Genomic DNA, 26,293 nt, shown 5'->3' on the forward strand with positions numbered 1-26,293 from the left:
TACTTCCGACATTTCTGCAAGATCTGTCGGATAGTAAAAATTTGGTCCGTAGTTGCGCGAGCCCCCATGAAACCCGCCTGCTAATTCCCTACGAAACCTTGTGCTATCGGTGACAGCCGGCGTAACAGGAGCTGGGAGAGTACCTTGTAGGCGACGTTTACCAGCGTAATACCACGATAGTTGCAGCAGTCTAGCCGATCACCCTTTTTGTATATGGGACAAACCACTCCTTCCATCCATTCCTCCGGTAGCTTTTCCTCCTCCCAAATCCTCGAAATAACCCAGTGTAAAGCCTTTGCTAGCGTTTCTCCGCCATGTTTATAAAGCTCTGCCGGTAGGTGGTCCTTCCCAGCGACTTTATTGGCGAGGACCACCTCACGCTCGTTTGTAATAAGATTCCCTCCCTCGTCCCTACACATGTCAGGTTTCGGTGTGTAGCCCTTCTGAGTTTGGTTCACCTTCTCATAAAACTTGCACGTGTCATTAGCTCGGAATAGTTGCTCTAATTCTTCACGATCTCTGTCCTCCTTTTGGCGCTTTTTTCTCCTCAGGATCGTGGTCAACTGGTTCCTAGCTCGTCGGTATTTGGCCAGGTTCTCTCTAGTGGCAATACTTAGATAATTTTTCCAAGCATTTTTTTTCTCCTCCACCGCTTGTTGGCATTCCCCATCAAACTAATCATTTTGTGTACTCCGAGGCTCAATACCTAGTGCCGCGGTAGCGGCCTCTCCGATGGCCGAGCGTATTCTGCCCCAACCGTCTTCGAGGTTTGAGGCACCTAACTCCTCGGAAGAAGGCAGTGCCTCATTCAGTACTCGCGCGTAGTTCTCGGCAGCTTGTGGGTTATCTAGCTGCCTGATGTTCAGCCGAGGAGGGTGGCTTTGACGTGTCCGGTAGACGGTGGACAGTTTTGAGCGCACATGTACTACTACTAGGTAATGGTCAGAATCAATATCTGCACCCCGACGGGAGCGTACGTTCGTGATGTTAGAGAAAAACCGGCCCTCTATGAGAACGTGGTCAATTTGGTTCATTGTACGTTGGTCAGGTGATCTCCAGGTGGCTTTGTGGATATCCTTGCGCGGGAAAAAGGTGCTTCGGATCACCAGGCCTCGGGAAGCTGCGAAGTTTATACATCGTTGGCCGTTATCGTTTGTGTCGGTGTGCAGACTATGGGGTCCTACCACCGGTCTATACATTTCTTCCCTATCGACCTGGGCGTTCATATCCCCGATGCCGATCTTGATGTCCCGTGACGAGCAGCTGTCGTACGTTGCCTCCAGGCTCGCGTAGAACACTTCTTTCTCATCGTCGGGTCTACCTTCGTGCGGGCAGTGCACGTTAATGATGCTATAATTGAAGAAACGGCCCTTTATCCTCAAAACACACATTCTCTCGTTGATCGCCTTCCAATCTATCACGCGATCCTGCATTCCGCCCAGCACTACAAAGCCCGTTCCTAGTTCGTTGGTAGCGCCACCGCTCTGGTAAAACTGGGACTTTCCGCCACGGATCTTCTATACCTTCTCTCCTTTGCGACAGATTTCCTGCAGAGCTACGATGCCGAGTTTGCGGGGTTCCAGCTGTTCAATCAGCACCCGCTCGCAACCTGCGAAATTTAGCGATCTGCAGTTCCAAGTCCCGAGTCTCCATTCGTCGTCCTTATTCCGTCGCCTAGGTCGATGCCGAATATTCCGCTCCGAATATACTTGAATGTTGTAAACTACTTAAACTTAAACTTATTTAGGTGTGTAGCCGTACTGGGGCAACACTACCGAGTCTCGCGATGGGGCTGCCTTATCTTATAGTGCCGAGACTCACTATACCTCCTTCCCGGTTAGTATACGACCTTAGTTTCCACCGGGGTTGGTTACCCGATCTCCGCTAAGGTTGCTCTATTCCGGCTGGCACCACGAGGAGGTAGGGATCGGAGTTTGCTGGATAACGACTAACGACCACTATGGGGTCTATATTCCGCATTATCCAGCCGTTTACCAACCAGCCAACCAGTTATTGGTCTTCAGCAGCCTGATTTCTCGTTTGACTTCTTGGAGATCAGGTGCTAGGACATTACTATCTTCCATGGGCGCTCCTAGGTTAATTTCCGTTCCGCCTCCTTCTGCGACTTTGCCATTGAGGTGTTCATCGAAGAACTGCTTCCACCTGTCGACTAGAGATGGTCGGGTATGAAAATTTGAATACCCGAACCCGACCCGTACCCGATCAAGAAAAAGATTAAAAACCCGTACCCGATCCGAACCCGCAAGTTTATTATTTTTGATACCCAAACCCGACCGCAACCCGACGGGTACGGGACGGGCCCGGGTACCCGACCATCTTTAGTGTTAAATGTGGTCAATAGAGATACCCGACCACACCCGTACCCGGTTTCAAAAACAAAAATTAAAAACGCGTACCCGACCCGAACCCGCAAATTATTTTTTTTTCAATACCCGAACCCGACCCGAACCCGGCGGGTACGGGTACGGGTGCGGGTTTCGGGCAAATTTTCCGCTACCCGACCATCTCTACTGTCGACCACCTGGCGCTCGTTTGTAATTAGATTCCCTCCCTCGTCCCTACACATGTCAGGTTTCGGTGTGTAGCCCTTTCGAGTTTGGTTCACCTTCTCATAAAACTTACGACTTACGCGTCTTCGACTTACGACTTTGCGTCTTCGAAATCTTTCTGTTTCAAATTTGTCACTTGTGTGAACAACACACTCAAAGGGGTATCATCCCCATATTTTTAAATAGAATAGTTTCTATTTCCGCTGTGATCAGCCCCGTCCTGAAATTCATTATATAAGTCGGTGCATTTTGCAACGAACTGTGCAAAATTGTTTCTTCCTGAAAACTTGGGAATCGCATCCCTAGCTTCCTTTGAATCGAAATTTGCCATATTAATTTGGCTTGGGGTGGGGGATTCGTCTGGTGATAAAAATTATTTTTCTTCACTATCAACTCCTACTTCTACGTTTCGACTTCTTAAAGTCAAGAAACGCGGCACAACAACAATTAGGGATGGGGAAAAACCTAAGCTTTATAAAAGTTACCTTGCCAAAAAAAATTACAGTTTTGTCTACATACAGTTGTACAACTAAATTATTCTAATCTTACTTGGATTGATAGCTTTACCACACGATGAACCGTCTCCCAGTGACGATTTCAGAAATGTGGTGAGATACTGCCAATCTAATGGGCTTCCGCTCATTGTAGGCAGTGATGCCAATGCCCATCACATCATTTGGGGCAGCTCGGATATCAATCTGAGAGGCTCTGATTTGATGGAATATTTGAGTAGTACCAACCTTGGAATACTCAACATTGGCAATTGTCCAACTTTCATACGAGCTGGTAGAGAGGAAGTGTTAGATATAACACTCTGCTCTAACAGGATCAGTCATGAGTTGGCACAATGGCATGTTTCAAATGAGACACCAATATCTGATCATTGCTTTATATATTTTGATCATTTGGGTGTCTCCTTGAACGCTGCAACCTTTCGCAATCCGAGATTTTCTGACTGGGAACTCTTTGAGGAGGAACTGGCGACGAAATTTCAAGGATTCGAACCGACGATTGAGTCATCGATCGACTTGGATGTGGCTGTAGATGTCACAACATCTTTTATTGCGGAATCTTTTGAAGTAGCTTGCCCGCTAAAAACTATTAAAACGACTAGAGGAACACCGTGGTGGAACTCTCATCTCGCGGAACTAAAGAAACGATGCAGGAGAGTCTGGAATAGACGTCGGAGGGATGGCGTGGAGCCTTTCAAGCAGGCCCGGAAAGCCTATGCAAAGGCTCTACGATCTTCAGCACGCACGAGCTGGCACAGGTTCTGTAGCAACGTTTCCAGTTTCGGCGAGGCAAGTCGACTTAATAAAATACTGTCAAAATCGAAAGATTATCAGGTTAATAACATTCGAAGTTCGAACGGTGAATACTGTTCGAATGACAATGAAATCCTGGAATGTCTCTTTTATAGTCACTTTCCGGGCTGTGTGGAACCTGAAGTTCGAAACGATCCAGAAATCGTTTTAGGTGGCTTAGACTCATGGACTTTTGCTCGGAGACTTGTCACAACTGAAGCGATTGAGTGGGCCGTGAACAGCTTCTCTCCATACAAATCTCCTGGAACAGATGGAATATACCCTATTCTACTGCAAAAAGGATTCAAGTACTTCAAACACATTCTGAGAAGGATGTTTGTGTGTAGTATTGCTATTGGGTACATCCCAACTCAATGGCGTGAAATAACCATTAAGTTTATTCCTAAAGGTGGACGCGCGACATACGAGCAAGCCAAAAGTTTTAGACCAATCAGTCTAACGTCTTTCTTGCTTAAATCACTTGAGCGGATTGTTGATCACCACATCCGCGAAACAAGCTTAGTAGAAGTTCCTCTTCATTCAGCACAGCATGCTTATCAAAGTAGCAAGTCTACAACCACTTTATTACATGATGTGGTGGATAAAATTGAGGTTGCTTTTTCACAAAAGGAATCCTGCTTAGGAACTTTTTTGAATATTGAAGGCGCGTTTGATAACGTATCTTTCGCTTCCATTTTGGAGGCTGCTCGTTATCATAATGTGCCTTCAATAATCATAAAGTGGATAGAACAAATGCTTAGTAACCGATTGCTTTTTTCGTCCTTACGGCAAGCAAGCATTTGGAAGCAAAGTGTTTGTGGATGTCCACAAGGTGGCGTTCTCTCGCCTCTTTTATGGAACCTTGTGGCGGACGGCCTATTGAGGAAACTCAATGGTCTAGGCTATCCGTCATATGGTTTTGCGGATGACTATCTCATCCTAGTAGTTGGAAAGTGCATAAGCACATTATTTGACTTAATGCAGCAGGCACTACGTGTCGTAGAAACGTGGTACCGAGAAACTGCACTTTCGGTAAATCCGAGCAAAACATCTATCGTCTTATTTTCAACACGTAGAAATACCAATGGAGCTCGCGCTCTGCGCTTTTACGATTCGATTGTTGATGTTGTGAACGAAGTGAAGTACGTGGGGTTGATTCTCAACTCCAAGCTTGACTGGTCCACAAATATTGATTTCCGAATTAAAAAAGCGTGCATGGCCTTTGGGCAATGTAGGCGAGCAATTGGCAACTCTTGGGGGCTTAAACCCAAATACATACACTGGTTATACACGGTCGTTGTCAGACCAATACTGGCGTATGGTTGTCTTGTATGGTGGCAGAGAGGGGAAGTTGTGATTGTCCAGACAAAGCTAAACCATCTTCAAAGGATGTGTTTAATGGCAATGTCTGGTGCATTTACTACAACTCCTACTGCCGCCCTAGAAGCTATTTTCAATATTAAACCTCTACACTTCCACCTGAAGCAAGAGGCACTAATATGTGCTTATCGACTACACGCGATTGGCCTTTGGCAGTCTGTGGACGGTTCCACTGGTCATACTCGATTGTGGTCGCTTGTTGCTGAGGACAAGTTTGCCCTTGCTCCTAGCGATGTAACGCTCATGCGTGCTTTCCCGTATAGGACTTTCTCAAGTGACTTTCCTCCTAGAGAGGATTGGATGTCAGGCTACATGGAAAGGAAAATTTCCGACTATGTGGTCTGTTATACCGATGGTTCCTTGTACGAAGGTCGCGCGGGTGCTGGTGTTTACTGCCGTGAGCTAGAATTGGAGGAATCTTATTCGTTGGGTAGTTACTGCACCGTTTTTCAAGCTAAAATCTTTGCAATTATGTGCGGAGCTCAGTTTGCACTTCAGAAAGAACTGATAGGCAAGATTATCTACTTCTGTTCTGACAGTCAAGCCGCTATAAAAGCCCTTTGTGCGGCTAATTCTAAATCTAAAACAGTCATCGCCTGCCACACCCAATTAGAAGAACTAAGCATTCTAAATGCCGTTGATCTGGTTTGGGTTCCTGGCCATTCTGGTATAACCGGAAATGAATGGGCTGATGAACTAGCAAGATCTGGAGAAGAAAAGTCGGTTTTCGGACCGGAACCTGCTTTACCAATTGCGGCATGTTGGATAAAACAAAAGATTCGATCTTGGTTTTCATCTGAACTTGTACGTTATTGGGAAAATCTTGAAACTTGTCGTCAAACGAAAAGTTTCATTGTTAAGCCTTGTGAGAAGGTTGCGAAATTTCTTTTGCAACACTCAAAGGTAAATTGTAGTATTCTTGTCAGATCACTGACTGGTCACTGCAGGCTAAATTATCATATGGCTACGATTCAGCGAGCTGAATCGTTTCATTGTAATTTATGTGAATCCGACTACGGTACACCATATCACGTAATTTGCAACTGTCCTGCAGTAGCACAATTGCGTCATAGGATCTTTGGATCCTACGTCTTAAATGAATCGGATTTTAGGAAACTAAAATTACGAGACATTTTGATGTTCCTTACCGAAAGCGGTATTGAGCTATAAGCTCTTATTTATCATGAGTATACCCCCCAGGGGTTAAGTTTTGATAAGTTAACTACCAAGGATTGCAGTATCCCTTCGGGGGTACAAAAATCTCTCGGTATATATATGTTTGTGTTTGTCCAAATTCCTCATCCACCCCTTCCTATTCCTCCTGTTTTCCTTCCCGTCCTCATCAGGTAAATGATGACACGGGCAAGATGGGCAAGGCACAAATCTTCCACATGATTGTGAGGAACGTGCTGCTCGAGCCAAAGATGCTGATACCTGATACCTGATTGATTTTGCTGTAAGTGTCCAAATTATGTACAGCTGCTGAGGGGGTCCAAAATACGTTGGTTACCCTACTCGCCCGTATGAATAAAACAGTTTGCTTTGCTTTTGCCTGGCAAACCTTATAGTCGAAGTAAAGCATAATCATTCACTAATACGGGGATTTTTTAACTGCTATAGTTAAATCCAATGACTCGAACTATTCCATTCTATAAATCACAAATTAATGCTTTGCCACTGCTTAACCCTTGAATGCGCAATGTTGCTTTAAAACAACATAGTGAAAAACATCCCCAGAGTAAATTATGTTTACCGCCTTTAGATAAGTAAGTTTTTTTTATAAATGAATTTTTTCAGCGTACGCATTCAAGGGTTAACTGATTTTTGGGACGCTGTTGATCAATAAATATTTTCAAAGAAATTTTGCACGAAAAAGCGAGGTTTAGAGAACTGTAATGCAATAGGTCAAGTTATATGATCCGAGAACGATTTTTTCTTAAACATTTGAAATTATAAGTATTAAGGGATTCAAGAGAGCCAAGTATTTCAACTGAAAATTACCTTAAAGTACTCAAACACGAAAAAGCACTACCTTGGCGGATATTCTATACTCGTAACGAATTGCAATATTATAATCTTACTGATAATATATATTTAACGGTTTATGGGGTTTTAAGCGAATTTCAGGAATTGCGCGATTTTTTACGCAGAACGCACCCTTTGCGTAAAAAGTGACTTGACTGTACAATATTGCCGCGTAGTGCCACTTATATTACTTACTGTTAAATAAGTTTCTTGTAGAAGAAAAAAAAACATGTAATTGCTATTTCCTAGCAAAGTAGAATGTGGCTTCCAAGGCTAGAAGGAAATGGATAGCTATTTTAAAATGGTGTTCTATGGAAGTAGTCACTCATTTTCAACAACCTGCCCGGAAAGCAGTCATTCGAGAAACTTATACTTAAAATATTTTTCGGGGATATTGTTTTCGAGAAAAAGCGTTTCGGGAAATATTCGCGCTGACGAAACCGTAAGGTGGCGGACACGAATTTCCTATAGCCGGGCATGTCGATTCTCGTTTGTCGCTCCGTCTGCGGAGTGCTTTAATTTTAGTTTAGTTTAGTTTATTTAGTTTAGATTCCGAACGAGTGGTTTTAATTCCGAACGAGTGACAGTGAACAAGGACAACACGTACTGGGTTATTGAACAGGCCGAAGGTGGTGAATATTTTCGGTTAGATTGTTGAACTTTGGTAGAAACAGCAACCATACTGCATACTGATTATAAGTATTACTTCAGGCATTGACGGCTTATTACCGGGAGAGAGGGGATGGGGCTGGCTAATCCCCCGCAATCTTTTTAACAGTTTTTTGACAGCATAATAAAATTAAATGCTAAATAATTAATCGAGTCTTATTACAGCGACGTAAATAAAAATTGCACTTAAGTTTTCATTTAAAATAATTAGCTAAACTTATTCTTATGTCTTAAGTTTTAGCCCAAATTTTTCTATGGGGGGCTAATTCTTATCTATGAATAGCAAGAAATTTTTCAACTGTTTCAAAAACTTTACATTAAATTTTTGGATATTTATGTGCACTCCATCCAACTATGAATGGCAAATAATAACTGTAGCAGAAGAATTTGACTCAGAAATAATCTTTCTGTTAATAAAACTGTAATATATGGCAAAAATCTGTAAAACAATGCGCTTCTTTTCAGCCTTATGATGTTTCAGCCTTAAGTGATATTCAGCCTTTCGTAGCTTTCAGCCTTTTGAAATTTCAGCCTCTCGGTTTTCAACCTTTCGAGATTTCAGCCCTTCGATTTTCAGCCTTTCGTAGGAGACCCGTTCGTTGGTCAGGTGAAAGAAAGTGCTTCTGATCACCAGGGCTCGGAAAGCTGCAGATTTTTAGATTACATGCATAAAAATTAAAAAAATTGAATAAATCAGAAATTTTTCCCAAGTTTAGGGACATATCAGTAAATTTAACAGCAAACATCTGGTGTATTTGGATAATCCTGAATCCGGAACATTGGCATCTCTAGTCTCAGGACAATTTAAATCGCTTGGATTTATTCCCATGATAAAATATTATATCATCGTTTTTATATGTATGTAATTGTACTACGCCGTTTTGTAAATCTTGTCTAAACCTGCAACTTCGTAATTTAATAAAAATGTTTATTTTTAGGGCAACAAAATTAAGCTTCATCATTATCGAACAGAAGGTTCTATCTCACCAGCGGGGCCTAGTTCTTACATTGTCCCCATATTGGAAAAACACTGGCAAAATTATGAAGATGGAAACAAAGTACTTCGTCCGTACCTTTTAATGGCCTTAGCGAATGTGAGTGATATATTTATTAAAGCAACATACAATACCGTATCCAATGAGGCTGCACTATCATACGTTAGTTTAGATATTGCATCGGAACATGGATCCGGAACGCGTGCGTGGCCTGTCGAACAATGCCAATGCATACATGGACATATAGGATTATCATGTGAAGATTGTGCACCCGGTTATTATAAAGGAGATGGCGGTCTTTATCTTGGGCTTTGTGAAAAGTGTGAATGCAATGCACATTCTGATGAATGTGACCCAGTAACAGGAGTTTGTCTCAATTGTCGTCACAATACGCACGGCATTAATTGTGAGTACTGTCGGCCACCTTATATCGGTAATGCTACAGGAGGAACTCCTTATGATTGTTTACTCTACGAACCAGATGATTCATTTAATTGTCAGCACTGCGATCCACGTGGATCGTTGAATCTATGTAAAGATCGATGCGAATGTAAGCGGCTGGTGGAAGGCTATCGCTGCGATCAGTGCCGGGAGGGATCCTTTGATCTCGATGCGCAAAATATTGATGGATGTCGTGAATGTTTTTGCTCAGGTGTAAGTAAAGCATGCAGCGAATCAAGATTTTATCGAGAAGATCTTCCAGTATTAATAACTGGAGATGACGATGGATTCACACTAACCAACCGCGAAGGGCATATTATAGTGACCGAAGGATTTGCTGTTGCTCCTGAAAAAAATGAAATAAGTTACAATTTTAGAGACCGCAACACATACTACTGGAGTCTTCCCAAAAGGTTACTAGGCAATCAAATCCTGTCATATGGAGCAAATTTAACTTTAACTCAGAATTCAGTGGGAATGGAACCTAATCCTGATCAAGACATTATTTTAATTGGAAATGGTCTTAGACTTTTTTGGTCAAGACCGCATTATGAAAACGGGGTAAGTGCAATATTTGTAAGAATGTATGTATAAGATGAAAATTGCTATAAAATATTCTTGGGGCTTATAAATAATAGATTTGATGAAATATCAAAATGAGCTCAGTACCGTGAACCACCGTTGATATGGAACACGTCGAATTAATTTTTATCTGAATATTTGGTAATTGCATAGGGTGACCACACGTCCTGATTTACCAGGACATGTCCTGTTTTCACGAGCGTTATCCTGGTGTCCTGGTTTACAGCGGAGAATCCTGATTTTTAAAATGAAATCCTGCTTTACTAAATAAATTTAAGTACAAATGTTTTTAAAGTCCTGCTTTGTCAGTTCCTCTAGAAACATAGGTTATCTTATCTTCGATGCCTGATTTTACATTCTCAGTTTCGTAAATGCAGCATACTTGCAACTGTTTAAATTGCTGTAGGCCCGACGACGAGACGTGCGACAGTTGATCTTCATGGAGCATCAAGATCGTCATCGGGGTTGTGAACGCGTCTATTGTCTACACACCGACACGAACGAGAACTTTGCAGCTTTTCGAGGCATGATGATCGAAAGCACTTTTTTCCAAGAAAAGCTAACCACAAGCCCCCCCTTGGGATCACCTGACCAACGGGTATTGAGCCTAATCTGTTTAATTCTCAACGATGGCCGATTTTTCTCAAATATTATCAATATGCGTTCCCTACGGGATGCGGATACACCCTGAATAGTACCAGTAACTGTGCGCTCAAACCTACCGACGGAATACAAAGTGCTCCCAGATTTTGTTGCGGCGTCTTTCTACAATAGCAAGAAATTTCGTGGGCAGTACCAGCCGAGCTTTACGAGAGACCGTGCTACTACGGGTCAAATTTTCTCACTCTGACAATTTCTCCAGAGTTGTCAGGAGTACAACATGCCCACGGTTAATATTGACGTGGATTCCAAGGCAGCATACGATACAGTTAAACGTGAAGAGCTATGGCAGTTAGTGCACAAGAACGGTTATCCAGACCAACTAACGCGGTTGTCTCCTTTCGAATTTTCCTTTGGACTGTTTGTTTAGCATCGTTATTGGAAGTGTGATTGATTTGACGAGCGAGCATAGGAACGAATGAGACGAACTTCAGCAAAAGTAGCCAACTCCTTGTCTTTGTAGACGAGTTTGATATCATTACTACTTCATTACAATCCACGCTAGTCCAAAAACGGAGGTTAAGAGGATTGGGTAAAAAATCAATGCGCCGCAAACCAAATATTTAGGGAGACCGCTAATAATGCAGCTAAGCATTATTAGCGGTCTCCCTAAATATTTGGTTTGCGATGCATTTAAGGTGCATTCAACGATGCATTTAAGGTGGAATTCGGACTTTCTTTTCACTCCGCAAGATTTGTGCAGCCTTGCTTATGGAAGATAGACGTGTATTTGTTCGAAAGGTGTTGCGGACTGCTTTGGCGGAGTACAAGTAGAAAGCAGAGAATAGCGCAGGCATATGATTCCCATCGTACACGTGGTGAAAATCGGGATGCTTCGGTGGACCAGTTTCCTATTATTGATAAAGGTTTTCTTTTCTTGTTTGAATAAACCCGTTGCTTTCTTTGAACTTCATAGACTGACTTTATTACTGCTCCAACAGGTTAGTTTTATCTGATCAACTTATTTCATAGTGTTAGTAAGTTTACAGGGTATTGTTGGAGGTGTGGCTTAATCTATTCAACCATGATGCAAAGTCTGAGTCGCGTCAATATGATTGGTCGAGAAAGTCGTGTTAAGTCGGATACGTGAGATAGAACGTAAGTTAGAATGAGCGAGTTTGAATGAGTGTAAAGAGAGAGAATTGAATGAGTGTCGAGGGAGAGAATTTGTGATAGCGCGTCGGTGGTGAATATATCGTGAGTTTTCTTGGGTGCATGACGTGTGTAAAGTAGTTCAAGATCGCACGATGCACTTGAGCTTGTTGTTTGTATAGAGGAAAAATATCGTGTCTGTTTCGTTTATTTTGATGAGGTGTGATTGTACATGGGTCTGAGGCTGAGCTTTGTCTTGTAGGTTGTTTATGAGATTTGTACTTGATGTTTTCTAAGGAATCTTGTTTTAACGGTGTTTTGGTTCTGGTTTCGTTGTAAGGTGTCGGGTTATTCCGTGAATCTGATATGGGTTTCTTGTAAGGATTTAGAGTGGGTTTGGTATGAGTTATGTTCGTGGGAATTGTGGTTCGTAACATCTGTGGAATGTTGGTCGGTCATGTTTTTGGGAAAAGTCTGGTCTTTGTCATGTGTCATTGTAAATTCTAAAACATCGCTTAATGCGTATAGCATACCTTCCCTTTGAAGAGTAAGGTATGGGGTAGTAAAAAAAGGATGGGGTTTTTTCGTAACCTATATTGTTGTCATATAAAATTTTTGGTAAATTTGAAAAAGGTTGTTGATTAGCCGTTGGGTGTTGGATACTTATTCTAATGATAATTGTAAATTGTGATTGTTGTTTTGTTGCGTTTTTATCAATCTATTTTTGTGTACTATTGTCGATTTGTTTGTTCTAATACATTTGATTTTGCAATTTGGATCTAGTAATTCTTCGACTATATATGGACCTTCATACCATGGGTCTAGTTTTCGTCTATTTTCTATTTTCAAATAAACTGTTTCGTTGATATTGAGTTGTATAGGATTAATATCGTTTTCTGCTGACTCTGTTCTTTTGATTTTTTGTGTGATTAATCTATTTCTAGCTATCTCGTTTGATTTTTGTAATTTAAATTTTAATTCTTTGCTGTATTGGTCAAAATTATAAATTGGTTCCGTTCCATGTTCGAAGATTTCCTGGGGTAACTTTGCTTTGGTTCCGAAAACTAATTCATGTGGTGTAAATCCGTGGTCTGAGTGTGGTGTTGTGTTGTAATTGAATGCATAAAATTTTAACCAATCATCCCAGTCAGATTGATGTTCATTGACGAAAGATCTCAGATACTCGTTTAGACATCTGTGATTTCTCTCCAATGAGCCAATTGTCTGTGGATGATAGGCGGTGCTAAATTTCTGTTTTACTTGTAGGGTTTTGCATATTTGTTCGAAGATTTCATTGTTGTATTCTGTTCCTTGGTCTGAACGTAAAATTAAAAATGAACCGTATGTGAGAAGAAAATCATTGACTAATGCTTTAGCAATGACGTTGGCCTCTTTTGTGGGTACTGGTATCCATACGATATATTTTGTTAAATCGCATTGGATACTGACTGCGTATCGGTTGTTATTATTGCTTTTCGGTAATGGTCCGATAGTGTCTATGGATATAATTTCAAATGGGTATGATGGTGTTGTAGTTACTATTTGTTTCTCCTTTGTGTGTTTTATGACCTTGTTTCGCTTACAAGATTCACATGATTGAATATATTCTGCTATTGATCGTTTCATGTTGTTCCAATTGTATAATTCTCTAATTTGTAGGTATAGTCTATGTTGTCCAACATGTCCTCCTGTTGGTGTGTTGTGGAAATCGTGTAATATTTTCTGTATAATTTCCTTTTGCGTCACCGTTGTTGGTGGTTTGTATATAATAATTTGTATTGAATGCACTTGTGCATTTGAGATTGCTTTAAAGTTCTCGAGTGATATCATGTTGAATAATTCGTCTTTTATTGACAATGCTAATTTGCTTTGATAAATTTTTCTTGCTTCTTCCTCTAATTTTCGAAGAGCAGACTCTAAAGCCTGACTTCCATTCATATTTTGATGCACTTGTGCAACAATTTTGTTATTCTTCTTTATGATAAACTTCAATTCGTTTCCTTTAATTTTTGTCTCGAGTTTGAGTAATTTGTTTGTTTCAGAAGGGTTGTTAGTCATGTACGTCGAGAGGTGATCAATTTCTCTAGGTACACTATTCTGAATTTTGTTTGTAGTTTCCTTCACGTTATTTTGCAGATTTCTGGTCATGGACCTTGTATTTACTCTTAAAATATTTAATTGTTTTAGTTCGTCTGACGTTGTAATTATTCGTGACAATGCGTCAGCTCCTACGTTTCCTTTGCCTGGTATAAATTCTACTGTAAAATCGTATTCTTCCAAATCTAACCGTATTCTCGTTAGTTTTGAAGTGGGGTTTTTCATGCCGAACAGATACACTAAAGGTCTGTGATCTGTTTTAACAACAAATTTTCTTCCATACAGATATGGTTTAAAGTAGTTAATGGCCCAATGGATTGCCGTTAACTCTTTCAAAATTGTAGGTTTGTTTTTCTCACCTGGTGTAAATGATTTGCTTGCGAATGCGATTGGTAAGTTTCCATTTTGGGTCTCTTGAGACAGAACTGCTCCACATCCAATGTCTGATGCATCAGTTGTAACTATGAAGTCTTTTGCAAAATCTGGGTATTGGAGTAGTTTCGGGGAAATTAGAGCATTTCTTAAGGTATCGAAAGCTCTTTGACAGTTAGCTGTCCAAATGAAATTTGTGTTTTTCTTTAGTAATTGATTTAGGGGGTGTGCTATTATTGCGAAATTTGGTACAAATTTTCTATAATAGTTGCAAAATGCTACAAATCGTCTGACTTCGTCAGCGTTTGTTGTAATTGGGTATTTTAAAATTGCATTAAATTTTGAATCATCGGGTAACATACCTTGGTCGGTAATTTTATGACCGAGATAAGTCACTTGTGTGCTGAAGAATTTGCACTTTTGGGCGTTGAGTTTTAGGTTATAAAATCTCAAACGTTCAAACACTTGTGTTAGATTTGATAAGTGGTGATTGACTGAGCATCCTATTACTACGATGTCGTCAATGTAAATGAAGGCTAATTCTGGCGTTAAACCTGCCATTGCTATAGTTTCATTCGTTGAAAACTGTTTGGGCTGATGTTTAATCCAAACGGTAATCGAGTAAATTGATAATGGTTTTTGGATAATGATTTTTGGTTGAAAATGCTGTAAATTTTCTGGATTCCATATCGAGTGGGATTTGGTGGAATCCAGACATCAAATCTAATGTGGTGAAGAATTTGGCTCTTCCTAATTGGTCAAGTATATCATCTATCCGGGGTAGTGGGAATCGGTCTGCTAGTATCCTTTTGTTTAGTTGTCGGAAGTCTACAACTAAACGCCATTTTTTTGTGTTATCAAGTGATTTTTTCGGTACTAGTAGGATTGGTGAGTTATAAGGGGATACTGAAGGTTCAATTATGTTTCCTTCTAGCATTTTGTTTACTTGACGGTCAATTTCGTCATATTGGGAATGAATCGTTTTGTAGTTAGGAATATATACTGGGACGTTGTCACTAGCCGCTATATTTTGCGTATAGAAGTTGTTTTGACTGACTTCCTCTTCTGGAAGACAAAATATGTCTTGATATTGACTGATTAAGTTTTTGAATTTTTCTACAACATATTTTGGAATTTGTTCAGTATTTATATTTTTGAGAATTTGCTCGTATCTGCTATTCTCATTTGTCTTATTTTTTATTAGTATAATATAATCTTTTAAATTACTTAATGTCAGCTTAAATTGCGTATAAGCTATAAATGATGGGTTGTCGTTCGTATTTACAAATTTTACATAAGGTTTTTGTGGGGAAACTATGGTATTTCCACAAAAAATTCCTGGGTAGATCTCTTCGGAATGGACTACCATATCCTCTGAGATGCCCAAGTAAGGTATTCTTCTGATAACTTCGCTTCGGCTTGGTAACATAAAGCCTTCTTGCAAATTGTCTTCTATTGGTATTGCTATCTGTACATTTTGTATATTAAATGTAAGTAGCCAATATTCGTAATCTATTACGCATTTGTAATTTGTTAAAAAATCGCGACCTAAAATGCCGTCTGCTTTAATTGGTAAATTAGGTGTTACTAAATGAAATTGGTGATTTAATGTTAAACTATCATTAAAGCATAGTATTGTATTAAGGGGGCATAGTACTTTTTCAATTTAAAAAAATCGAAATTTTTTTTATTGATTATTTCGAAAGATTAACATTTTGACCATATGTGTTTCAAGTCATTTCGATGAATTCCAAAAATTGACAAAGTTACAGCTATTTGTACCGCGCATGTCTGGAGCGATTACACAGCGAATAAAAACTTCAATGTCGTTTTTCTCGAAACCAGGTTTTAAAAGTCGGTACCATAAATATCTCAAGAACGGCTGAAGCAATTCTCATGATTCTTTTTTTGTTTCAAAGCTAACAAAATTATCTAGTGTTTGACCCATCCTTTTTTCGATATTACAATTTTTATATTTTTAAGAAATGTTTAAAGTCAATTTTTTCGGCTAAAAACCTTACTTTTATGTTTGAATGTCCGCCATTTTGTTATGCGTTCGAATTTTAAAAAAAGGATGGGTCAAACACGAAATAATTTAATATTCTTTCATGTCGTTTTGGAATTTTTCAATTCGGATGAGCCCCCCAGCGCCAATCCATGGTACCGCAAATCATGTTTTTTCCGAATGATCATGTTCAAGGAGCCGTAGGGGAGAGGGGAAGAGGTTCACATATGCAAACAAAACTGCAAATATTAGTATAAAGTGCAATGTTTAGCAAGCAATAAACCCGAATCGATTCGCTTTTCGCGTTATTGAGAAAAAAATATTTGAAATAAGGCAAAAAATATGGTGTAAAAAGTACTATGCCCCCTTAACTATTCCTAAAGTTTCTATTGTATTCTCCGTTATTCCGGTTAATTTAATTTTATTTGCTCTATTTAAAGATTGGTCAGGGCGTATATTTTGTGCTTTGAATAGTGAAATATCTGCTCCTGTATCGATAATTAAATTGCAAATTTTATTTCCAGTCATGTGCACTTTGACTCGAATAAAATTTGATGTATTTAAATTTATTGTTAATATGGGTGTGCCTGTCGGTAATAAGTGACCAGAGTGTCGACTTCTCTGATCTGAATTGTTACTGTTGGGCGAAAAAATAGTTTTGGTCAGGTGGTGATAATGATGGTCGGTGGATTTGTTCCACTTGTTGATTGAAGGGTAGCATGTCTACGCCTTGATTAAGTGTTGGTTGTTGTACATTTGGTTCAACTTGCATTACTTGCTGTTGGTTTGCTAAGTACGCTCGAGCGAATCTTTGTCCATTATTTTGTGGTTGTGTAAATCGTTGTCCGTTATTTTGGTATCCGCGTGCGTTACTGTGTTGATATCCGCGTCCGCGTTGTTGACAATTAGGTCTTTGATTTTGGTAATTGTTTTTTGGAATCTTCGAGGTTCTTGACCTCTGAAATTCCTGTTATTCATTTCGAAGGGACGTCTGAAATTTGTTTGTTGTTGATAATATCCTCTTCCTTGTCCTTGTCCTGAGACTTGCTGGTTGTTATATCGTCTGTTGATTTGTAAAACTGATGATGAGTGGCCTTCGCGTTTTTTCTGTTCGTTTTCCATCGCTACGTTGATGGCTTCTTCTATAGTCTCAAATTTTCCAATTCTAAGCATCATCTCGGTGGTACTGTTGCTGGTATTGTCGATCATGGCAGAGGGGATTTGTTCGGGATTTGTTCTCGAACGCAAGTTTGTTGAAGTTTTTCTGTGAGGATTTCTATTTGTTTGAAATCGTCAACTGTTCTGCATTTAATTCCCTTCAGACTGGTCAGTGCCAGGTCTGTCGGAGCCGTGCCAGGCTCACGGGGGATGAAACAAAATCGCTTCCTAGCCTTGTTGCGGCATAAGTAACATGTCTTGACAAGACCGAACAGGAACGTTGCCGCTCAAGCTAGGAGCCGTCAGGAAAACGAGTGTTCTGTTCAAGCACTTGCGGATAACAATTTACTCTTCTTTCTAATCCTGAAAAGGACGGGTTTGGTCCGCAAGTCCAACGACAGCTAGCACTCAACCAGTGGGGGGCTGCATTTGTGTTCTGCATAGGCACCGGCGGATAACAGGATGGAGAAAATAAACCTTTCTTGTCCTTAAAAGGACGATTTGGTCCGCAAGCCTGCTGCAGCAACACTAAGCCAGTGGAGTGGACTGTATATACATCTGCTACTTCCCAGGACGTCTTCAGAGGATGTGAAGGAAGCACTAGTTTACTCTAAAAACTACTCCATTTATTCTTCTTGATGTTAACAGATTGAAATGTGGAAAAATACTGAATGCCGCGCTAGTGCGCGGACTGGTTATATAGCGTAAAAATCTTCTTCCCTGCTGCTGCTGCTGCTGCTCGCCTCGTACGTAACATGTGAAATGGCAGAACGCGAAAAAAAGGTGTGGCTAATTTCGCAGCGGTGGTTCGATGTCTTGATGCTGTTGTTGTTATTGTTGGTGCCTGTGGTGATTCGCGCTTGCGCGTGAACATTCTCCCCCGGGCTGAGAAGCATTCTCGGAACAATTCTCGAATAGTTGAATATTATCCTCGATGGGAAGCACTGCAATCCTTGATACTGGTCGCTTGTAAACAGTGTTACCCACCATGACGTCGACTGTACGAACCAGTCCATCGGAACCTGGATATGTCCGCATAATCCTTCCCAATTTCCAGCTCATTGGTGGCAAATTTTGGTCTTCCAGAAGCACTATCATTCCTGGCTGTAGATTATTCTTCCTTATTTGGTCCTTGGTTCGTTGTTGTAAAGTTTGCAAGTAGTTATTTTTCCATTTCTTCCAAAATTCGTCTCGTAGTCTTTGTACAAACTGCCAACGATCAAGACGGTTGACAGGAACATTCTGGTAACTTGGTTCCGGGATGGCGGTAATCGCTCGTCCAAGTAAAATGTGTCCAGGTGTACATACCTCGGGGGCGTCAGCATCAGGTGACGTAGCATAAAGTGGTCGGGAATTCAATATAGCCTCAACCTGTGTCAAAACTGTCACGTATTCCTCGAAAGTCAAATGAGTATCTTTCAAAGTTCGCTTCAAGTGATATTTAGCACTCTTTACGGCCGCCTCCCAAAGACCACCAAAGTTCGGAGCCTCAGGAGGAATAAAATACCAAGCTATCTCCTTTGGTTGACAAAAACCCTCAATTTTATCGACACTATATTGAGATCGAAACATTCTGTACAGCTCGTTCAGTTCCGCTTTAGCACCCTGAAAATTGGAACCATTATCTGAGTGTATTTCACGGGGCTGCCCTCTTCTGCTGGTAAATCTGTGCAATGCACCAATAAATGCATCGGTGGTCATGTTCGACACTAGTTCCAAGTGCACAGCTCGAGTAACCATGCACACGAATACGGCAATATATGCCTTCTCTAAAATCGACTTCCGTTGGTCTTTCTTGACATATATGAGGCCTGCGTAATCCACTCCAGTCACTTCAAATGGAAATGCAGGTGTCACGCGACAAGATGGCAAATTCCCCATTTGTTGGCTTGCCTTTGTTGGTTTGGCACGAAAACAGGTGACGCAACTCCTGGTGATTTTCCTTATAGCAGATCTACCTTCCAGTAACCAATACCGTCCTCGAATTATTACTAGTAGACTCGATGGTCCAACGTGTAAGTTTTCAATATGGTAAGCGCGTATTAACAGATCGACAATCGGGTGCCTCGGCAAAATGTATGGATGTTTGGCCATGATTGATATAGACGATTTTTTTAGTCTACCACCTACTCTGAGCAGTCCGTCCTGGTACACTGGGTTTAGCGAACCAATTCTTTTACACGGTTCGTTGTTTTCAATACGGCTAATTTCGTCTCCTAAGATTTCATGCTGCACCACCTTGATGATCACAATCATCGATTCTCGGAATTCAGAAACAGTGAGGTGACGTTTCAGATTGCGGAGATTACAATTCTTAATTTTGCAGTTAGAGATGAAACGTAGAACATATGCGATTACCCTTTGCAGTTTACGAAAGGAGCTAAATTTGGCGAAAACGGGAAGATCATCAACATTATAGGTGACTGCAGAAATAAAGGCAGTCGTTTTCATCTCAGGCAATTCATCATCCGATATCGGATCAGGGGATTCAATTTCGTAGTTTATTGATTGCAAGAAAAGAGGACCCTTCCACCACAAATCATTGGATAGTAAGGCTTTAGGCAACGATCCTCTTGACACAATATCCGCGGGATTTTCCTTAGTCGGAACATATTTCCAAGTGTAATTCTGTGTTTCATTGATAATCTCAGTCACTCGGTTGCGAACAAACACTTGGAGGGTTGGTAATGGTTTGCGTAACCAAGCTAGCACAATCTGGCTATCAGACCAGAGAACAACGTCGTCGAAATTTACCTTTATGGTATCGATTACCTTCACCATCAGTCTGGATAACAGGCGAGCTGCTAACAACTCTTTGCGAGGAATACTTAATTCTGCTATTGGGGCGACTTTCGATTTACTACATAACAGTCGCAATGCGGCGCTTCCATCGGAAAAAATACTTCGAACATATAAAACCGCTCCGCACGCAGCAATCGAGGCATCCGAAAATCCATGGATCTCCATAGTAACGAAGTTGGGAAAAATAACACGTCGAGGGACCGTCATTTCATTCATTTGTGGCAGAGTATCTCGAAACTTCAACCAGGAAACAAGCAGTTCTCCTTCAAGATTCTTATCCCAGGATAGGCCAGCGGTCCACAATTTTTGCATAAGAATCTTTGCCACTACTACGATGGGAGAGACTAAACCCAACGGATCGAACAACCTTCCAATTTCCGAAAATACCTTTCTCTTGGTGAATAATTCATGTGGGTCGGCCGAGGTCTTCGTAACGAAAAGAAATTCATCTGATTGTGGACTCCAGGTGAGTCCCAGGGTTTTGATTACTTCGCTGTTGGTTGGACAATCCAGTCGTACTAATTTCTCCCTATTTTCTTCAGGGACTTGGCTCAGCAATTTCGAACAATTTGAACTCCACTTGTGGATGGGAAATCCACCAAGCTGAAGCATCTCTTGCAACTGACGCTGTGCTTCTACGGCTTCTTCGACGCTCGTGGATCCAGAAAGGATATCGTCGACATAACAATCTTCTAAGATAATTTTGGACGCAAGCGGAAATCGATCACCCTCATCGTTGCACAACTGGACCAGGCTTCTGGTGGCAAGAAAGGGGGCTGAAGCTGTCCCGTACGTCACAGTCTGCAGCTCCAAAACTCGTAATCGCTGGTTGGATTCCGTGCGCCAAAAAATCCTTTGGAATGGAGTATGACATGCAGCAACTAATACCTGCCGATACATTTTGGCTATGTCAGCGGTAAACACGACGACATGTAAGCGAAATCGGAGAAGGATACTGAATATATCGCTTTGAACAACACCACCGACATGAAGGACCTCATTTAAAGACTTGGCTGCTTGATAGGGCTTGGCTGAAGCATTAAACACTACCCTTAACTTCGTTGTCGAACTGGTTTTTTTTTTTTTTTTTTTTTTTTTTTTTATTGAGGCAAATATTCGATTACATAAAATACTTAAGAGTAACTATCCTATATCATATTGTGTGTTCAATCACAAGTGGTGACTTTTCAACACTATTAGAATTGCAATATATACTATTATTCTGATTTCTTATGATTTGTTACGACAATTAAGATTATTTAGCAGTAGGGATTACAACCTAAATGTAAGGGAAAAAAATATAAATCTTAACCTAATATCTAACCTAGCTAACTTATGATCTATAAAGAGACCTAATCATAGCAATAGAGGATTGCAACGATTTTTGACGGAAATTTGAAATAATTTTGTTTGACATAGTTTCTATGGTTTCAACACCAGTAAGTCTATGTAATTCTAATGTACTAAACCAAGGAGGACGCTTCAAAATCATTTTTAAAATTTTATTTTGAATCCTCTGAAGACTCTTCTTCCTTGTAATACAACAACTTGACCAAATCGGAACGGCATATAACATCGCCGGTCTAAAAATTTGTTTGTAAATCAATAGTTTATTTTTCAGACAAAGTCTAGAATTTCTGTTAATAAGAGGATATAAACATTTCATATATTTATTACATTTTGCTTGAATACTTTCGATGTGGTCTTTAAAAGTAAGTTTTTTATCATAAATTAATCCCAAATATTTAACTTGAACAGACCAACTCAAAGCAACTCCATTCATCTTGATAATGTGATTGCTATTTGGCTTAAGGGAAGAAGCTCTAGGCTTATGAGGAAAAATAATTAATTGAGTTTTACAAGCATTGGGAGAAATTTTCCACTTTTGCAAGTATTTGGAGAAAATATCCAAGCTTTTCTGCAGTCGACTACATATGACACGAAGACTTTTTCCTTTTACGGAAATGCTTGTATCGTCGCAGAATAACGACTTTGTGCAGCCAGCCGGTAATTCAGGAAGATCAGATGTGTATATGTTATACAGGATTGGGCCCAAGATCGAGCCTTGAGGCACACCTGCTTTAACAGGAAATTTATCAGATTTAGAATTCTGATAGACAACCTGTAAAAATCGATCAGTTAAATAATTTTGTAAAATTTTTACAATGTAAATTGGAAAGTTAAAATTTAGCAATTTCGTGATTAAACCTTTATGCCACACACTGTCGAATGCTTTTTCTATGTCTAGAAGAGCAACTCCAGTAGAATAGCCGTCGGCTTTATTAGCTCGTATCATATTAGTAACTCTGAGCAATTGATGAGTAGTGGAATGCCCATGTCGAAAACCAAATTGTTCATCTGCAAAAATGGAATGTTCAGTAATATGTGACATCATTCGGTTAAGAATTATTCTCTCAAATAATTTACTTATGGATGGAAGTAAACTAATTGGCCTATAGCTTGAAGCCTCCGCTGGATTTTTATCTGGTTTCAAAATAGGTGTAATCTTAGCAGTTTTCCATAAGTTAGGAAAATATGCTAATTTAAAACAGTTATTAAATATTTTAACCAAAAGTTGATAAGCGATTTCAGGGAGTTTTTTAATTAAAATGTAAAATATCCCATCGTCACCAGGAGCTTTCATATTCTTGAATTTCTTGATAATTGAACGAACCTCATCCAAGTCAGTTTCAAATACTTCATTAGGTGAGACGTTATAAGTAGAAATTTGATCATATTTTTGAGAGACATCGTTTTCAACTGAGCTCACCACGTTCAAATTTAAATTATGAACATTTTCAAACTGCTGAGCAAGTCTTTGAGCCTTTTGTTCATTTGTTAATAGAATATGATCGCCATCTTTAATTGCTGGAATAGGTTTTGATGGTTTCTTCAGAATTTTTGACAATTTCCAGAAAGGTTTTGAATAAGGCTTCAACTGCTCAATCTTATTCGCAAACTGTTCATTCCTCAAAGCAGTAAATTTTTGTTTTATCTCTTTTTGTAATTCTTTATAAATAATTTTCATAGCAGGGTCTCGAGTTCGTTGATATTGACGCCTACGTACATTTTTCAGCCTAATAAGCAATTGAAGATTGTCATCAACAATTGGAGTATCTAATTTCATTTGGACCTTCGGAACAGAATTGTCCCTGGCTTCAATAATAGCACTTCTCAAAGCTTCCAAAGCTGAATCAATATTGGTTTTACTTTGCAAACTTACTTCATGATTCAAATGATTCTCAATATGAGACCTGTATCTTTCCCAATTGGCCTTGTGATAATTAAACACAGATTTAATAGGGTTTAAAATTGTCTCATGTGATAAACAAAAAGTGATTGGGAGATGATCCGAATCAAAATCAGCATGAGTAATTAACTCGCTGCACGCATGACTTTGGTCGGTTAGAACCAAATCAATTGTAGAAGGATTTCTTGTAGAAGAAAAACATGTAGGCCCATTTGGACATAAAATGGAATAGTATCCAGATGAGCAATCATTAAAAATAATTTTTCCGTTAGAATTACATTGAGCATTATTCCATAATCGGTGTTTAGCATTAAAGTCACCGATAATTAGAAATTTTGAGCGATTCCTTGTAAGTTTTTGCAAGTCGCCTTTCAGAAAATTTATTTGTTCGTTTGTACACTGGTAAGGGAGATACGCAGCCGCAACGAATAATATTCCAAGTTCCGTTTGAACTTCAATCCCCAAAGCTTCAATAACTTTTGTTTCAAGATGAGGAAGAGTGCGATGTTTAATTTGACGGTGGATAACAATAGCAACTCCACCGCCAGAACTTTGAATTCTATCGAACCTATGTACCACGTAGTTGGGGTTATATTTTAGTTTGATATTTGGCTTTAAAAAAGTTTCGGTAATAACTGCAATGTGCACTCTATTGACAGTTAAAAAATTGTAAAACTCATCTTCGTTCGCTTTTAATGAACGAGCGTTCCAATTTAGAAATTTTATAGAATTATTTAAAGTCATTGCTGAACTTCAACTTCATTACAATTTCATATGTATAATTTGTTCCAATTCGAATAGCTTCGGTCATGGAACTTGCTTGCAACAAAGAAGTCATTAGAGTAGACATTGCTTGTTGCAAAAATAAAAGTTTATCCTGGGTAATCATACCTAGGTCGTCATTAATGGCATCGTCCCTAGGTGGCCCAGGATTAATGGTTTTTTTTGGAACTGCCTGGAATAACAGGTATGTCCAAGTTTCCGGCTAAGACCGAAGCATATGATTTACCTGACCTAGCTTGTACGGGTAGGTAATTCACAGGTTCTGCACTAACTACCGGTGGAATTTGCTCACGCTTAGGATTTTGTTTACCCTGATTTCTTCGCTGTAAAATAGCGATTCTAACAGGGCAATCAAAAGAATTACTTTTATGATTATTACCACAATTTGCGCATTTAAATTGGTTTTGCTCCTTCACTGGACAATCGTCCTTTTTGTGTGAAGGACTGCTGCAAATCATGCACTTGGAGTCCAAGTGACAATTTTTTGTGCCGTGACCATATTTTTGACATGAGCGACACTGAGTTAAATGAGGAATATTTCCTCCAAACTTTTTGTATAGTTCCCACTTTACACGCACGTGAAATAAAACACGTGCCTTTTCTAAAATATTTAAACTATTTACCTGATTTCGGTTAAAATGAACCAGGTAAAATTGCTGTGAAATGCCCCCGGTTTCCCGAATTTGACGTTTTTTCTTCATTTGAATTACTTGGATAGGGGAAACGCCAAGTAATTCCGTTAATTCAAATTTGACCTCATCAACGGATTGATCGGTTGAGAGACCTTTTAAAACAGCCTTGAATGGTCTTTCATTCCGGCTGTCGAATGTATAAAACTTATACAACTTTTCAGTTAAATACTGAATAAGCAAATTAAACGAGTCTTCCGTTTCGGCCAGCACGCGACACTCGCCTCTACGGCCGATTTGATAATTGACCTTAGCGGTAGGAACTCGCAAAGAAAGTTCCTTCCGAAAATTTTGAAATTCGGTAACATATACCACAATAGGTGGAATTTTACCCCTTTTGCTAACGATATTTTTTTTCATTAATGATATTAGTATCTCCGGCTTCTTGCTCGGAGAGAACGGAAAATTGATTTTCACTAGCAACGCTAGAATTTAGAGAGGGTATATCCCTCTTTCTCTTCCCGAGGCGAGCTTTCTTACTTCGACCTGACATTTAGAAGAAATAAAATAGTTTTTCAAAAATATATACACTAAAAATCTTTAGCCTTTCGGTAGCCTTTAGAAAGACTGATTACACACGTGGTGAATTTATAGGTAACCTAACCAACAGGCACCGCAAAAGAAATAATTTTAAACCCTGGGTAAAAACCAGGAGCTAGTAAAATATGCGACCGATCTGAACGACAGCTCGTATCACCATTGTTTCTGTGTGGAATTCGCCAGAGAAAACCCAACCCAGATGAGTTTCATGGAGCTCGGGAAGACCATCATCAAGAAAAATTTGACCGGATTTCAACAGTGTGAAAAACTTCGAAGCACCGATCAACATGTCGATTTTACTAGGCACATGGAAGGTGGGATCTGCCAACTGCAATCCAGCGGGAATTGGCCACGACGAAACATCTATCTTAACGGAAGGAATAATACTGGTTACTTTTGGTACCACAAGGCATTCCACATCAGTAGAAAAATTGGAACACCGAGAGTAGATTTTTACTGTTAGCTTTTCCCTTGCATAAATCTTCGCTCCACCAATTCCGGTAATAGGCACGTACACCGGCTCACGGGAAATCATCAATCGGTTGGCAATCGCTTCAGACAGAAAGGAGACTTGAGAGCCGCTATCTAACATCACTCGACAAGGAATTGATTGACTATCGGCACTCTCGAGGCTCACAACGGCAGTTAACAGCATCGCGGTTTTTACAGTATGTGAATGATTGCAGGAACATGGCGTGGCGCTTGTTGAAGGAAAAACATTGGGACTTGCACTAGCTTCGGCGACGATACTACAAGATTCCTTTTCAGAAAGGGTTTCCGTCTCGGAGGGTTTTGCTTGGAAATCTTCGTGAAGGAGGGTATGGTGTCGTCTTTGACATTTCGAACAAGTACGCTTGGAAGAACAATCTTTGGCACAGT

General features: G+C 40.0%; 1 protein-coding gene across 8 annotated transcripts in view; it reads left to right on the forward strand.

The window, feature by feature from the left end:
* LOC128742843 (basement membrane-specific heparan sulfate proteoglycan core protein) overlaps positions 1-26,293 on the forward strand; it is a 1,551,467-nt gene that overhangs the window by 847,588 nt on the left and 677,586 nt on the right. For all 8 annotated transcript variants that reach the window (XM_053839324.1, XM_053839321.1, XM_053839325.1 and 5 more), the window contains one exon: positions 8,887-9,945. In XM_053839324.1, the coding sequence (XP_053695299.1) occupies positions 8,887-9,945 (1,059 nt within the window). The remainder of the gene's footprint in view (positions 1-8,886; positions 9,946-26,293) is intronic.

Source organism: Sabethes cyaneus, chromosome 3 (assembly GCF_943734655.1).
Source record: "Sabethes cyaneus chromosome 3, idSabCyanKW18_F2, whole genome shotgun sequence".
NCBI lineage: Eukaryota > Metazoa > Arthropoda > Insecta > Diptera > Culicidae > Sabethes > Sabethes cyaneus.